This window comes from Mixophyes fleayi, chromosome 1, assembly GCF_038048845.1.
Source record: "Mixophyes fleayi isolate aMixFle1 chromosome 1, aMixFle1.hap1, whole genome shotgun sequence".
Taxonomy (NCBI): Eukaryota; Metazoa; Chordata; class Amphibia; order Anura; family Limnodynastidae; genus Mixophyes; species Mixophyes fleayi.
Window position 1 is genome coordinate 343,437,069 of NC_134402.1, and position 13,212 is coordinate 343,450,280.

At 37.7% G+C, this 13,212-nt stretch overlaps 1 protein-coding gene across 16 annotated transcripts in view; it reads right to left on the bottom strand.

Annotated features, from left to right (window-relative positions):
* FBRSL1 (fibrosin like 1) overlaps positions 1 to 13,212 on the bottom strand; it is a 382,122-nt gene that overhangs the window by 9,972 nt on the left and 358,938 nt on the right. For 13 of the 16 annotated variants that reach the window (XM_075217007.1, XM_075217057.1, XM_075217103.1 and 10 more), the window contains 7 exons: positions 11,887 to 12,116; positions 10,890 to 10,940; positions 8,880 to 8,975; positions 7,087 to 7,158; positions 6,688 to 6,717; positions 5,199 to 5,270; positions 1,919 to 2,048 (listed from right to left, as the gene is read on the bottom strand). In XM_075217007.1, coding sequence (XP_075073108.1) covers positions 1,919 to 2,048; positions 5,199 to 5,270; positions 6,688 to 6,717; positions 7,087 to 7,158; positions 8,880 to 8,975; positions 10,890 to 10,940; positions 11,887 to 12,116 — 681 coding nt within the window. Of the gene's footprint in view, positions 1 to 1,918; positions 2,049 to 5,198; positions 5,271 to 6,687; positions 6,718 to 7,086; positions 7,159 to 8,879; positions 8,976 to 10,889; positions 10,941 to 11,886; positions 12,117 to 12,209; positions 12,371 to 13,212 lie in introns of all 16 variants that reach the window. The other 3 variants (XM_075217042.1, XM_075217075.1, XM_075217084.1) reach the window with 3 other exon arrangements.

Below are 13,212 nucleotides of genomic sequence, written 5' to 3' on the forward strand. Positions count from 1 at the left end.
AGAATTGGCCTTTAACACTTTGTCCCACACCACCAGGGAGTCCCTAGTTGTCTTTGGTAATTGGGCATTTACAGGGCGCCAATTTTTTGGAACCCAGATCAAATCTGCCAATGGAAAATGTGGGTTAAGAGCTTTCTCCAGGTCTACCCATGGTTTTTGGTGCATCGGAAGGGACCAGTCACGAAGCCGAGAAAGTAAGTAAGCCGCATGGTATCTGTACAAGTCTAGTAATGGCAAACCTCCCTGTTGTTTAGGCAAATACATCCGAGAGCTGGCTATTCGTGGAGGTTTGTGCTTCCAAACGTATAATATCAGTTTCCACTTTTTATATCAAAAAGGAAATTATAATTCCTTCCCTCTATCCACAACCAACTAACGAGAGAGCAGAACAATTACACACCTTAGAACTTGTCTGAGCAATTTAAACTTACTTTTCCAGAAAGAAATATCTCAAAAAGGCTGATCCAACTCTATATTCTGCCTACAGGACCCCATCAAGGATATGCTCCATCTAAACATACTCTTGTAAGATGGATCATGAGGTCATTGTGCAGATTTACAAGAGAAATGGATGTGAGGTGCCAAAAGTTGTTAGGGCAAATTATACAAGGGGGGTGACGATCTCCTAGGCACGAAGAGCTCAGGCCTCAGCAGATCATTTAAGCAAAGCAGCAGGGTGGTCATGGCTTTATACTTGTGCCAGATATCACCTTCTAGATGCAATCTATTCTGCTGAAGCTCACTTTGGAAGGAAAATCCTTTAGACAATGTTTCAATGAAAAAATGTGTTTGTTGCAATACTTTTCTCTACTACTGTTAATTATGGTAACCCACCCTGGTCATATATTGCTTGGGTACATCCCATACGTTATGGCTGACACGGAGTTTTGAAAAGGAAATAAATGAACAGTAATAATTCTTCTATTTCTTTGAAAGGTTCCATGATAGCTGGATATTTCCATCTGTGTTCCCTCTTTATGCTTTTTAGGGAGGAGTTACATAAATACATATATACATTCGGGGGCATATGTTTGTCTTGTCTTTACTCAGCTGACTAAGGAGTTATCCCTTATGTTACGGCTGGCATGGGGTTTTTCAAGGAAATAAAATGAAAGTAATAATTATATTAGATTTATAATGTCATGTTGTTTTGAATACTATAATATTAATAGTACAATTGGGGTAAAATCTTAATTGCCATTTTGTGTTACTAACACACATACAATTCATAAAAAAAATATTATAAAACATGTCCCTCCCTTTCTTGTACTGTCTGCTAGAATACCAAAGGCATTATTTAACTTCGCTGCATCTTTTACATACATAAAACAGTGATTTAGAAGAATATATATAGCTGAGTGCAAGTCATATAATATTTATGTTGCCTGTTGAGATATCGGTGTAATGTTGTGAAAAAAACACAGAACCATTCAATTTGGGTGCTGGGCAGAAAAAGGTTAAGAACCTGTTTAAATATCTGGCAGCACAATAGGATAGAGGATAATATTTGTGAGTTGCTGTTTTTGTGTCTCCTTTAGTATACATAATAAAAGCACAAACATATACTATGCACTTACATATAATAAACTACTCCAAATATAGTAACATTTGCATAAAGAGGAAAACAATCAGTTAATTGTCTTTGAACATCTTGCAGTCACACCAAATCTTTCCCTTGACAACATACCATGTGCTGTTTGCTGTCCCCACTGGTCAGTTGCCTGTTGAGAACTATCAATATATCCTTCTCCCATACTATAGTATGTCTGGCTACACCACCATGTTACAAAAATAATGTCATGATTTCTTCTTTGACTGCAGGCATGTCACTCCACACGACTTGCTACTGGCAAAACGTTTCAGTAGTACAGGTTAAAGCCGCATAGTTTGAAAAAGACTTGTAAATTATTTGACTTACCGGTGCTGGAGAATAGAGGTCTGGCTAAATCATGTGGGTAAGGAAATCCTGGAAAGACTCCGGGGGCAGGCGGCCTGCTGAATAGGTCAAGTTTGCCACAAATGTCCAGCTTGTGGGGATCCATCTGCATCTGTTATAGAAAACAGAGATAGCACAAGAGCTCACAAGAATTATTCCAACAGACATGCTTCAAATATATTATTAATATTGCTGAGGACCATTAATGGCTACCAAGTCCACTTCTGAACATCAAAACTAACTCCATTCTGAAACATTCAGCTAAACCCTAACAGGTGGTGTCACACGGGAGCTTTAAATGCCACGTTTAAAGTACAGCGTCTAATTGCTCCAAATGTAATTCATTTAGATGGGTAATAATGGTGAGGCTGCCACACAAGCACTTTAAACTGGTCGAGTTGTTTTTAAAATGTAAACCGTTCCATGTTGGATAAGGGTCCAAAACACTCGATAAAACCGTTCTCCAACTGAAATCCATTGTACCCGAGCAAACCCTGTCACACAGAGTTTTAAGCACTCAGTTATATATATATATATATATATATATATATATATATATATATATATATATATATATATATATATATATATATTTATTTGCTTTTTCACATCACAGGAAATTACTTCTTCATGTGAGGTATTAAGCGCGATGCTATACCAGTTGCAACAAAAATAAACTAAAAATTAGCATGACTTTGACTTTCAGCTACGTCCAAAGCTGAAAAAAAGCGCTAGCATGAAAACTGCCTGTGTGGCACTAGCCTAAAAGTAACAAAAAAAGAGAGCTCTTAGAAACAACTATACAGAGTAACCTTACCCAATCATACTAATATTTTGCAAAATTAATCTTAGCAAATTACTGATTCCATTCTGGATTTGTTTGCAAAGCAGCAGATTAATTAAAACTTAGGCCAAGAAAAAAAGCTTAAATTACTTTCCACATCCTTGCCTTCTCTTACCTCTTTTTAGTCTAATTTCCTAATACTGCTGTCTGTACACTGTTAAGTGATGGAAATGTTTACAACTCATTCTAAGGAGGATATTCAACTGTGTGCCAAGTCCCATCGGAACCTTCTGTGATGTTCACTTCTGGGTAAGTACAAGTTTGCTGATTTTCAATGTTTTAGTACGGTAACATCCGGTAGAGCCCAATTACGTCAGGTTCTGACAAGACTTTGCGCACAATTAAATCCCCTCCCTTAAGTGTTACTCCTGCTGCTGCAACAGTTACGTCTATGCTAGAAGAATGGTTGCTAAACAAAAATGTGACATCCAAATTATTATACTATATATGGGCTGCAGGGGTTAAAGAATGTGTGCACCCTCGGAAAATCATTTGAGCCACAGATCTTTTTGAGTAACATTACTGTCAGGCCTGATTGCCTCGGTGGCCGCATGAAAAGGTTACTGATTCATGAGAGCTGCTTCATTACAAAGTGTGCCCACCACTGCATCCACATACGCCATCATGGTCTGAGGCTCTGCTCCCTCATTATCTGGGTTATTCTCTTTAAGCCATTTATTATAATTAGATTCTTGGTAGTCAGCAATGATTCCACATAGTACAACACAATAACTACAGAAATTGGATGAAACAAAGTTGGAATCCAATAAATACCTTAAACAGTTGTCATTCTATACAAAGCACCCAGTTCTACTGTAAGTTCCAGGGCTGTCAATATGGGGTCCAAAAACTACCGGTACACCAGAGCTATGAAACTAAGACTCATGAACAAGTAGGAAGGATTTCACTAAATGCAACCTTCCACCAACAAGGTAATATTTTCTATATATGCAAACTCAACAAACTCTCTTGTTCTTGACCACTTCACTACCTCTGATCAAAAATTTCCAGGGAAGGAAGGAGGCATTATCTAAGCCGCCATAATGACCGTTCCGCATAGCCAGGAAATCCTTTAGGCGGTTCGTGCCTACTTAATCATGGCTACAGTATATGCAGACTCTCACTTCTGCATCCAAGGACATGTGTTATGCATATAGGCGCTGCTGATTTTGCCAATATCCAGACTGGCTAAAACTAGTAGAGAAAAGACGCAACAAACAAAAACCCTCTTTCTTGTAATCCTACACGGCCTATTCTGACCCATAAGAGGACACACACGGAGAAAAACTGACCAAAAATATAAACAATGAAAGAACTGAACACACACACACACACACACACACACACACACCCTAGCCCCCTCCAAGGGCTAAACTACAATTTTTAATTGCTGTGTAGTGGGGTCATAGCCTGATGGTCCAATACCGCAATTTAAGTGATTAATCAATCACGTCCATTGAATATAACGGAATGAGCGATGACTTACTCACTCTTACTTTTTTTTCCAGGCAACTGAGGTAAAGAAATGCTACTTTGATCTGTGTAATACGATTTCAGAGAGCTTAATCTCAGGTGATTAATCGCACAAATTAGCCCAGTGTTTTCCAAGTAATTAATCTCATGAGATTCAATAGCAGAGATTAAAAATCGCCCATGCAGTTTAAGTCTAGATTTCGCTAACCTTTACTAAACTACCCAAATTTGGTACACAAACATAATTGGTAATAGCTAAAAAAAGAAATTTAAGGTATCTTTCAAGTGCACACTAACTGCATGGAAATGTTACAGTTTGAATAATCTAAAAGTATATATTTTTTTGTCCAATTCTGCTTATAAAAGCCAAGTAAAATTATACTTGGAATGTTTATCAAAAGGAAGTTTTATCAATCTCAAAAAACATCGTAAACTCATTTTCACAAACTTATAAAACAAACATTCTTGGTTTAAAAAATGTTGAGAATCCCCGCCTTTGTTTACATAACCAGGCAGTAACGGCTGTGTTTTCTCGGATATAAGAGGTTTGAATCTCCTTCCTCCTCACAAAAGCTTGGGACCTGGGACAACTGCCTCACTGGTCTTACCCTTCAACTGACTCTGCTGAATTGATAGACATTGGATAATTCTGCAAACTACAGTATTATTCTGTAGGTGTTTTAGGAACACCACGATGCACTATAATATAGCAATTTTGACTAGATAAAACCCTGTATAAAATCATTGGACCTTAATAGCTTCTGCCACACATCCAAACTGATTTGTGTGACTGTCATTAGAAGTGAAAGTGACGTGTTGCACCAATATTTAATATTTGGCACCTGTGATATTGCCTCCAAGCAATGGGAATAAATACAAAGGGTTTATTTTTACTAGCCATCACAAGACACCTTGGAACCAGAGATCCTAACACATGGCTTTTACCTTCATCTTCTGCTGATGGTGGTAGATTTGCCAAGCTATCTGGACATGTACTGCACACCACTTGCCTGGTTTCTGCAAAAGCAAGGGAAATGGAAGTGAGTACTGGAAAGGCTTAGGGCCCCAAGTAGGTCAATGGGCCCTCAAAATGGAATAAATGTAACTAAAGCAATCACAAAAAAACCTGAAGCTTTAAATGGAATAAAATCTAATAATTTGTGACTGTCCCTTACCAGGGTAGGTTGATATTGATTTTATTTTATTTTTTTTAGACTAACTCAATTTCATTTGGGAATGAAGTTTTACAACTATGTCTCATAATGAAATTAGAACTAAAATAGAATATGCCCAGTATGAAAGACCTATGGTTAATTATTCTCCACAGTACCAAATCTAGTTGCATGGCAATATTCACAAATAGAACAAATTTCTTACATTCATCCAGTTAAAGCAGCAATCCCATGAAAAAATATAGTTGTATTTTTTGTTGCGTTACATAAAACACTGTGGAAGGCTATAAGATGATGCTGGTAATTACAATTTTCCTTAGTTTGTTTCTTCAGACTGCTACTAATGATTTATATTTAGATTCTGCAGTGTTATGTGACTACCATGGCAACCAGTCCAATGACACACAATGGAGTGAGCAGAGAGACTTTAACATACTCTGCGCACTGTAAAATACTTCTCTTCCTTCTCTCCCCTCTGCCATCACATGACATGTTGAGAGTCTAGCAGCCATACTTGTCTACCCTCTAGAGACATTATTTATATGAGGACAGTTAAGAAAATGACCATCTGGTTCAAGCTTAAAAGGCACTTTACTTGCTATTTAAAGAAAAAGTCTATATGGGATTGCTGCTTTAATATATATTGAAATATTTTATAAATGTAAAAGATTTCATGCTTCTCAATGTGTAAAGGTCACAAGATAATCTTTCACTTAAGGAGAACCTGTATTTTGCCAAGTTATTCTCCAACCTGAATACAGAGGAACTAAAAAATGACTAGGGGAGCATGTATGAAAACCAGAGCACAAGTAATATCACTATAGGTGCCGTAATCCAGGTCCACAACCAGATTTCATGATTTTCTATTGCACTTTAGAAAATAAGTCTGATTGTGCTGCGGATTATGTTATTGTGAAAAAGTCTAGTGGCCATGTCATGTACAGCAGCAGATCAGTGCACCAGATTTCATAGATGTCCCTTATTATCCAGTGATTTATTCTGCCTTGGACTAGTGCATTGTGTAGTGGGAATATCTGGATGTAGATCTGGGGCTAAATATCTAGTGATGCATACTGCAGTTTGTCATCCAGCAGTAACCGGGTTACTAGTGATTAGCAGTGCAGTACAAACTATGACTAGGTTTATCTCAAGGGACAGAGGTAAGAGAAGGAGAGTGTGGCATTAATTAATATTAATGTTGAATTTAATACTAAACAAATACTCATATTGAAATGGATTTTTCTTATGTGTGGTACACTTACTCTTACTGATGTCCTGTATGGATCAGTTACCTGCAAGGGAAGCAGAGATATCAGTCAGTACAATGCTCCTCACCAAAGGCACATCTGCAATAATTGCATAATTAGGATGCCTCTTTATCTGTGTAACCATTCCGATTAAGACAACCATGTTAATCAGTATCTTCTGCTAAAATATTATACAGAATAATGGACAGGAGTGGACTATGTTTTACAATAGCACATATAGACAATTTGTGGTGGTACAGTATTCCTTAAATAATCTTATGATCATCCAAATAAAAACGATAAACAATCTATTTTTCAAAATGTAAACACATTTAGCTTGTAAAGCAAAAAAATAAATGAAAAATGCATAAATGACATAAGATATGTTCCATAGGAGCATAAACATGTACAAACCCCAGGCGTTTTCTGTAGGAGGGTGTGATGTACTGCACCAGGCCTGCTTGTGACATCAATGGTATTTGAGGTCTGTAGGGGTGGGGAAAAAAAAATACATTTTTTTGTTCATTATGAAACTAATATTTAAAACACACATTGCTAGTTGACGTTTGGTCCCTGCCATGTTCTAAATGATGTCAAGATCAAGTTATTGACGTCCCTGCGGTGTTTTACAGTGATATCATGCCCAGTACTTGGAGTTGAAAACCTTTGGCAGGCAAATGTGTATTCACTTTAGTCTATTCCCACTGGTGGTGATTCTACCAAAGAGCTGAACCGTTATTATTCAAATAGACTGAGAACTGTCAGAAAAGAAGCACTAACACCATCAAATTCAAGTCAAAGCAAATGACCATTGCAAACAAATTCCAGTCCTTAAGTAGGGCAAAATTGTGGCAGAATACATGTATTTACAGTAACTGGGCAGACTATGTTCCATGGTGAATGGGAGGCAGAGGGCTACTATTTTTACACGTTTAACGCACCAACATCTCCATTTAATTTTAAATTTTGCAGAGAGTGACAAAATAAAGGTGTCAAAAGTCCACACTAAAGCGAAAGTCCATTTTAAAGCTGCAAAACCTAAGAAGAATGCAGAGCTTTAAAGCCCCCCCTCCCAAAAGCCAGGGGGCTGCTCCGTGCAACTATTTTCCCCTAAGTTCTGTGGCTAGTCTATGTAATGTTTTGTAGGGGAGCGAAGCAGGAACACCAATCCAATTTGAAGCCGAAATCTCGGACATTGCTACTCATCATTGGTCTCCCTGCCCAACACATGTTTTACAGCCATTCTTTCATGATGAATAAAAATATTCATCACTTTAGGTAGAGCAGAAAGTCCATAAATAGGCACTGAAATTGGTAAGCTGGGAAAGTGCCAACTCTCCCCATTTGGTGTATGGAGTGCAGTTTGTGGAACCTTGGGTGCGTGAGGACAACAGAAATGTGCTGTGTGTCCTGGGCCACTGGAGGTGTAACAGCAACATTTCCTAAATTTGATTTAAGGCCACAAAAGCTTTGATAAAAAAAAAGCTTATCGGTGACATTAAGAAAATGTAGAGCGTTTTTCAGAAATTGGTTAGTTTTAACTGTAGACACCTAAGATATTGTGCTTGTGTTCTAGTTTTCTAATGATTGTTATTTGAGGTATAAAACTTCCCTCATATAATGTAATTTGGGTAATGTAAAACCCCACGTATATAAACGTAATAGGTCTGCCACTTACAGTGGTAATTTAGTTGAAGGAGATTAAGGAAAGATAGGGTCAGATTCAGGGGCACAGCAACAGAATAATCCGTGTAAAAGTCCTCTTTAAAAACCCAAAGTACACTTGAGTTGCCAAACTTGACTCTATAGAAAAACAAACAAACTAGTAGGCGCCATAAATTCAATAATACTTATGAACGAGGGATACTATAATGAAGTTAATGCTTTTCTGCCTTACTGGTTTGGAAAACATAGGCAGGCTAACCCAGCCTCACACAGAAGATAGAGCTCACTTTTTGAGCTCTCTTGCTCAAGTCACTATTAATGATAACAACAATCTACAAGACTTCTTGTTTGTAGCACAGCAAGTATAAGAAGCAAGGAAAAAAAATGTGTATGTATTGATAACAAATTTATGTTTAAATTCTGTAAATTACACTTGAATATTGTGACACTGACAGTGTGGATTAAGGTCAAGGTGATAAAAACAATGAAGTTGAGATGTAAATATAGTAATGTATAGTTGTGTACACCTCTACACTGCTTACCTTAGGCTGAAAAGCTCCCTGTAGAGAACTAAAAGGACCTGAATGTGGAAGCATTGGCGGCATTCCTGGCATAGGAGAAGTGTATGTTGGAAAGAACTGAAAAAAAAAAGAAAAGAAAGAAGAGTATTAATATTTTTTTATTGGTATCAACACAGGTTTCACAGAACAAGGAAAATAGCAGAAGATGTGCAGCCCCTTTCCAACCAAAATGTGCTGAAAGTAACCAGGCAAATTAAAGCAAGCAATTTATGTGATCTCCAAATCGTTTGCTCAATTACAAGCTTATGTCATTATCTGGAGTGTATAGCTCTTACCATCACTAGTATGAGTATTGAGGATATGAAATGCCATTTAGGGCTTGTACACATAGGCGGTTGAGCACCTGTAACATTTGGAGACACTTTCTCTTCACCATATGGTGCCCACACAGACCTGAGACAATGAGCGATTGAAATATGGTGCACATGGCCTCCATGCCCCACAATTCTCCTTGCCATGAAGCCAGTCACTGAGGTTCCACTTTCAAGGAAGTCAGTTTGGCTCCCATCAAAATACCATTGCAGCCGCAGTCTCAACCTTCCATGTATATAAACCCTAAGGGGCATATTCCATAACCGAACATTGCGGCTCCTCACCATCACAGATGTCTCCTTGCAACCCTATGGGGGCGAAAAGAGATCTGCAATGTTACCGTTGCGACCGTTCCGGGCTAATTTAAAATTCCCTTAAATGTCTTATCTAATATTTTGGATTTTTTTTTTTTGGTAAGAACAGTGTTATGTTATTGTATTCACAATAGATATCTAATGTAATAGCTCTTTAAAGATTACAATACTTCTCTTAACAATGGTTTAATGGTGACTGATGTTAGTTGTCGGAATACGACAGATTATTCTTTGCATATTAGGAAGAATGAGCTACTTAGAAATAATTCAATGTCGGTGTATTATTAATCTGCAAACGATTTGCACCCCATATTGCACAGCAAGAAAATTAGGCACAATAAAATGTAAAGGAATCATACCAGACCATTTAAAAAGGACCAGTGAACCCAAAATCAAGCTGTCCATAAAAAAATATCTATTAAAACTGATATTTACAAGTTTATATGCGTAAGTTCCCATACCTTGACGGAACTTGAGCAATTTTAGTTACATTTGCTGTGTAGCTTATTGCTGTCATGTTCACCTATTTCTGGTACAACAAAATGAATGCATGCAGGAAGCCTGCTGTACAGTCTGATCAGCTTAATTTCAAATATCAAACTTTTCATTCTAACAAGCCAACTTATTTTGTAGGTTAATGGTCCTATAAATGAATCAGAAGCAGAGCAAACACTTATATTGGAAACACTTACATAAGCAAGCCATTTATTTTGAAAAATAAACATGGAGCAAAAATCCCTACTTGGCATTCAGCTTTCTCTGATACTAACATTAAGAAAAGTTGTGAAAACAAATAACCATCACTTATAGTTGGGTTTCTGTAATAAAAGTGATGGACTCTACATATTAATAAATAATGGTTTCTATCAATTAAAACCAAAAGCTTAGAACAAAATAGAAACCTGGATAACAATGTGACCCTCATTCTAGATTGGCAATCTCTAACTTCAGGTTTTTCCTTGACTCTAAAGAAAAGTGGGCTTTGCTGGGGTGTTTATTTATATTAAGATCAGTCTGTGGGATTCTGGTTGGACATTCCTATTCTATATAGTCTGTAAAAGAAACATGTGTAGCAATCAATTGTCATAAGAAAGAGTTCAAACAAATGTGATCAGATTATCCCACAGAGGCTGTTTATGACCAGTGCAGGATTGAGCTTTGGGTAGGTTCAGTATCATAGTGGCCTGTAGTGCCTTGTTGTGCCAATCACAGATGTTTGCCCCCTGGCAGTGGGAAGTGCGATTCACGTAATCAAAAATATGGAAAACCACGGATACAGTACAGTAAATAAGCTTTAAAAGCAGGGTGCAAGCACTATGGGGCTGCTGCAAAAAGACAAACTCACACTGGAATGACGAAAATAAGAGTTGTCTAACTTGGGAGCGTACTTGTCAAACTAAAACGGAAGAGAAAACAATAGCAAATGGGTACATTGTTGCAAAGTTATGGCAGCAGCATTTACATTCATTTTTTTGCTGCCAACAATATCAGATTTATAAAAGAAATTTAGGTGATGGCAATAATGTCAATCATTGGTGACTTTAATATGCCACTGTAGCCCAATATTCTGCTAAACAGTTTTTTTCCCAACACTTTCATGTTCAGTGGGACATACAGTACTATATTGCCTTAACAGGATAGTGTAAAAATCTCCACCTCCAACTAATCAGTTATATAGTATGTCTAAGATACAAACACAGAACATTTATCTAGTGCATTTCAAATGATACAGGATGTTCCTATGACAGATGCCAGGTGAGCTTACTGCGCATTTCAAAGCACTGCAAATCCCTCTGGCATTCCTGTAGTAATCATAATAATGGTAAGGCAAAGTCTCACTAGATGCAAGTATCTCTCAGTGGTTTAAAAGTCACCCTGGGTGAATTGCCTGGATAGCTTTTATGTTTAGAGTAAAAAAGATGTTTTAATAGAGAAAAACCATACAGGCAACAACATGAAAGTTATCATACAAATAAAACCTATGTAACCACTTCACTCTAGTCCCTTTCAAAACTTGGGAGATTTCAACTTGCAGACATTAAAAAGTCTTAATGACTATTAACTGGTACAGGTATTGCAAAAATACCACCATCTCTAACCAAGCACAATTACAATGAACATAGAAAACATGATTACAGTGACAAATATACAAGTCAATCCCCCCTTTGTGGGAAAAAAAAGTGTTAAAATCATGCAAACGTCAAATTCTGTTCACTTCAAAGACCAGACATCAGGTGGAGAAAAATAATGTGCAGACCCAAAAAGGGCCTAATTTCCCAAAGATAAGCAAAGTGGAGGGGGAGGGAAGTGGATTTGGACTTAAGTGCTCTACTTATCCTCACATTTCGAGCTGAGTTACGCACCATGGGGGGTGCATTTGGCGGCATAAGCTGCGTCGGGGGTAGGCTGGATGTGAAGGGGGTAAATGTGTGCTGATGCATGTGTTGGTGCGTGTGTTGGTGCTGGTGAAATTCCGCCCTCAGCAGTGGCACAGAGCCGAGGGGGGCACCTGACCGGTCCGAGGTCTGAACCAAAAAACGATTATTCAGCTCCTGTCTGAGAAGTTCGTGATCTAGAAGAGAAAGAGAGACAAAAAAAAGACACAGAGGCCCATCGGCCCATCAGTTTCCCCAAACACATAGAAGAAAAAAGCGCAGATATTCACCTGGCATTCCCTGTTTCTGCAGGTCATGCTGTGGTGGTTTTCTACGTGAGGACTCATTGGTGGAGGTAAGAGAGATGCCGCCTGTGAACAAGCACCAATCAAAATTCCCGAATGAGACTGGCAATACATGATTGGTTGGTTGACTATCAACAGGCTGGTATCTAGAGACAAGAAAGAACACCATGAGTCATCTCAGGAGAAAACACAATGGGGCTTTTTATAATGCAATATAACAAGCCATACCCAACTATCCCAACCCTCTTCCCAAATACTGGCCTGGTCAATGGCTATCAAATTAGGAAATATTAATCCCAGGGAGGATACTGTTCGACACTACATTTAATAAGTGGCAGTTAAAGTTAGCATGTGTAATACGTTTTGTGGAGTAAGTACTAAATGGAAAGAAATATTACATGCCACAACACAAAATGTGTAAAATAATATCAATAATAACAAATCAGGAAGTGCATGCACATTGATTAAAAAATGCTCCTGTGAGTAAACAAGTTTCTTGATATGTAAATAAAATATATGCAAATCCCATCATTCTACGTATTATGCGAAAAAGAAACCCCTTAAACATACTTTAAGCTTTTAAATCCATTTACACTTCCCTCCAAGTGTAACATCTGCAGTTTGTGTTATTGTTTGATATTACAGAGCCTCATTGCGTGGTGTAAGTGCCATTGACACATCTCACAGACTCTCTATGTCCCTGCAGTCTACAAACTAGTTCAGGGCACTTTACTAACTTAAAACAAAAGGCACATTTAAATCAACACCACCAAATGGGAATAGACTATAAGAATAGCACTTCTGCAGAGGGAATTGCAAATGTAAATTATCAAGTGTTTTAGCATTTCTAATGTCATATTTAATAACTCTGTCTGATTAAATTCAAGGTACCCCAATTATGGGAGATTTAAACATTTAATCTGGTGGAGGACAGACCTACAAGAACTTTATTTAAACTATAAAAGCTATAGGCAAATAAATGTTTAGT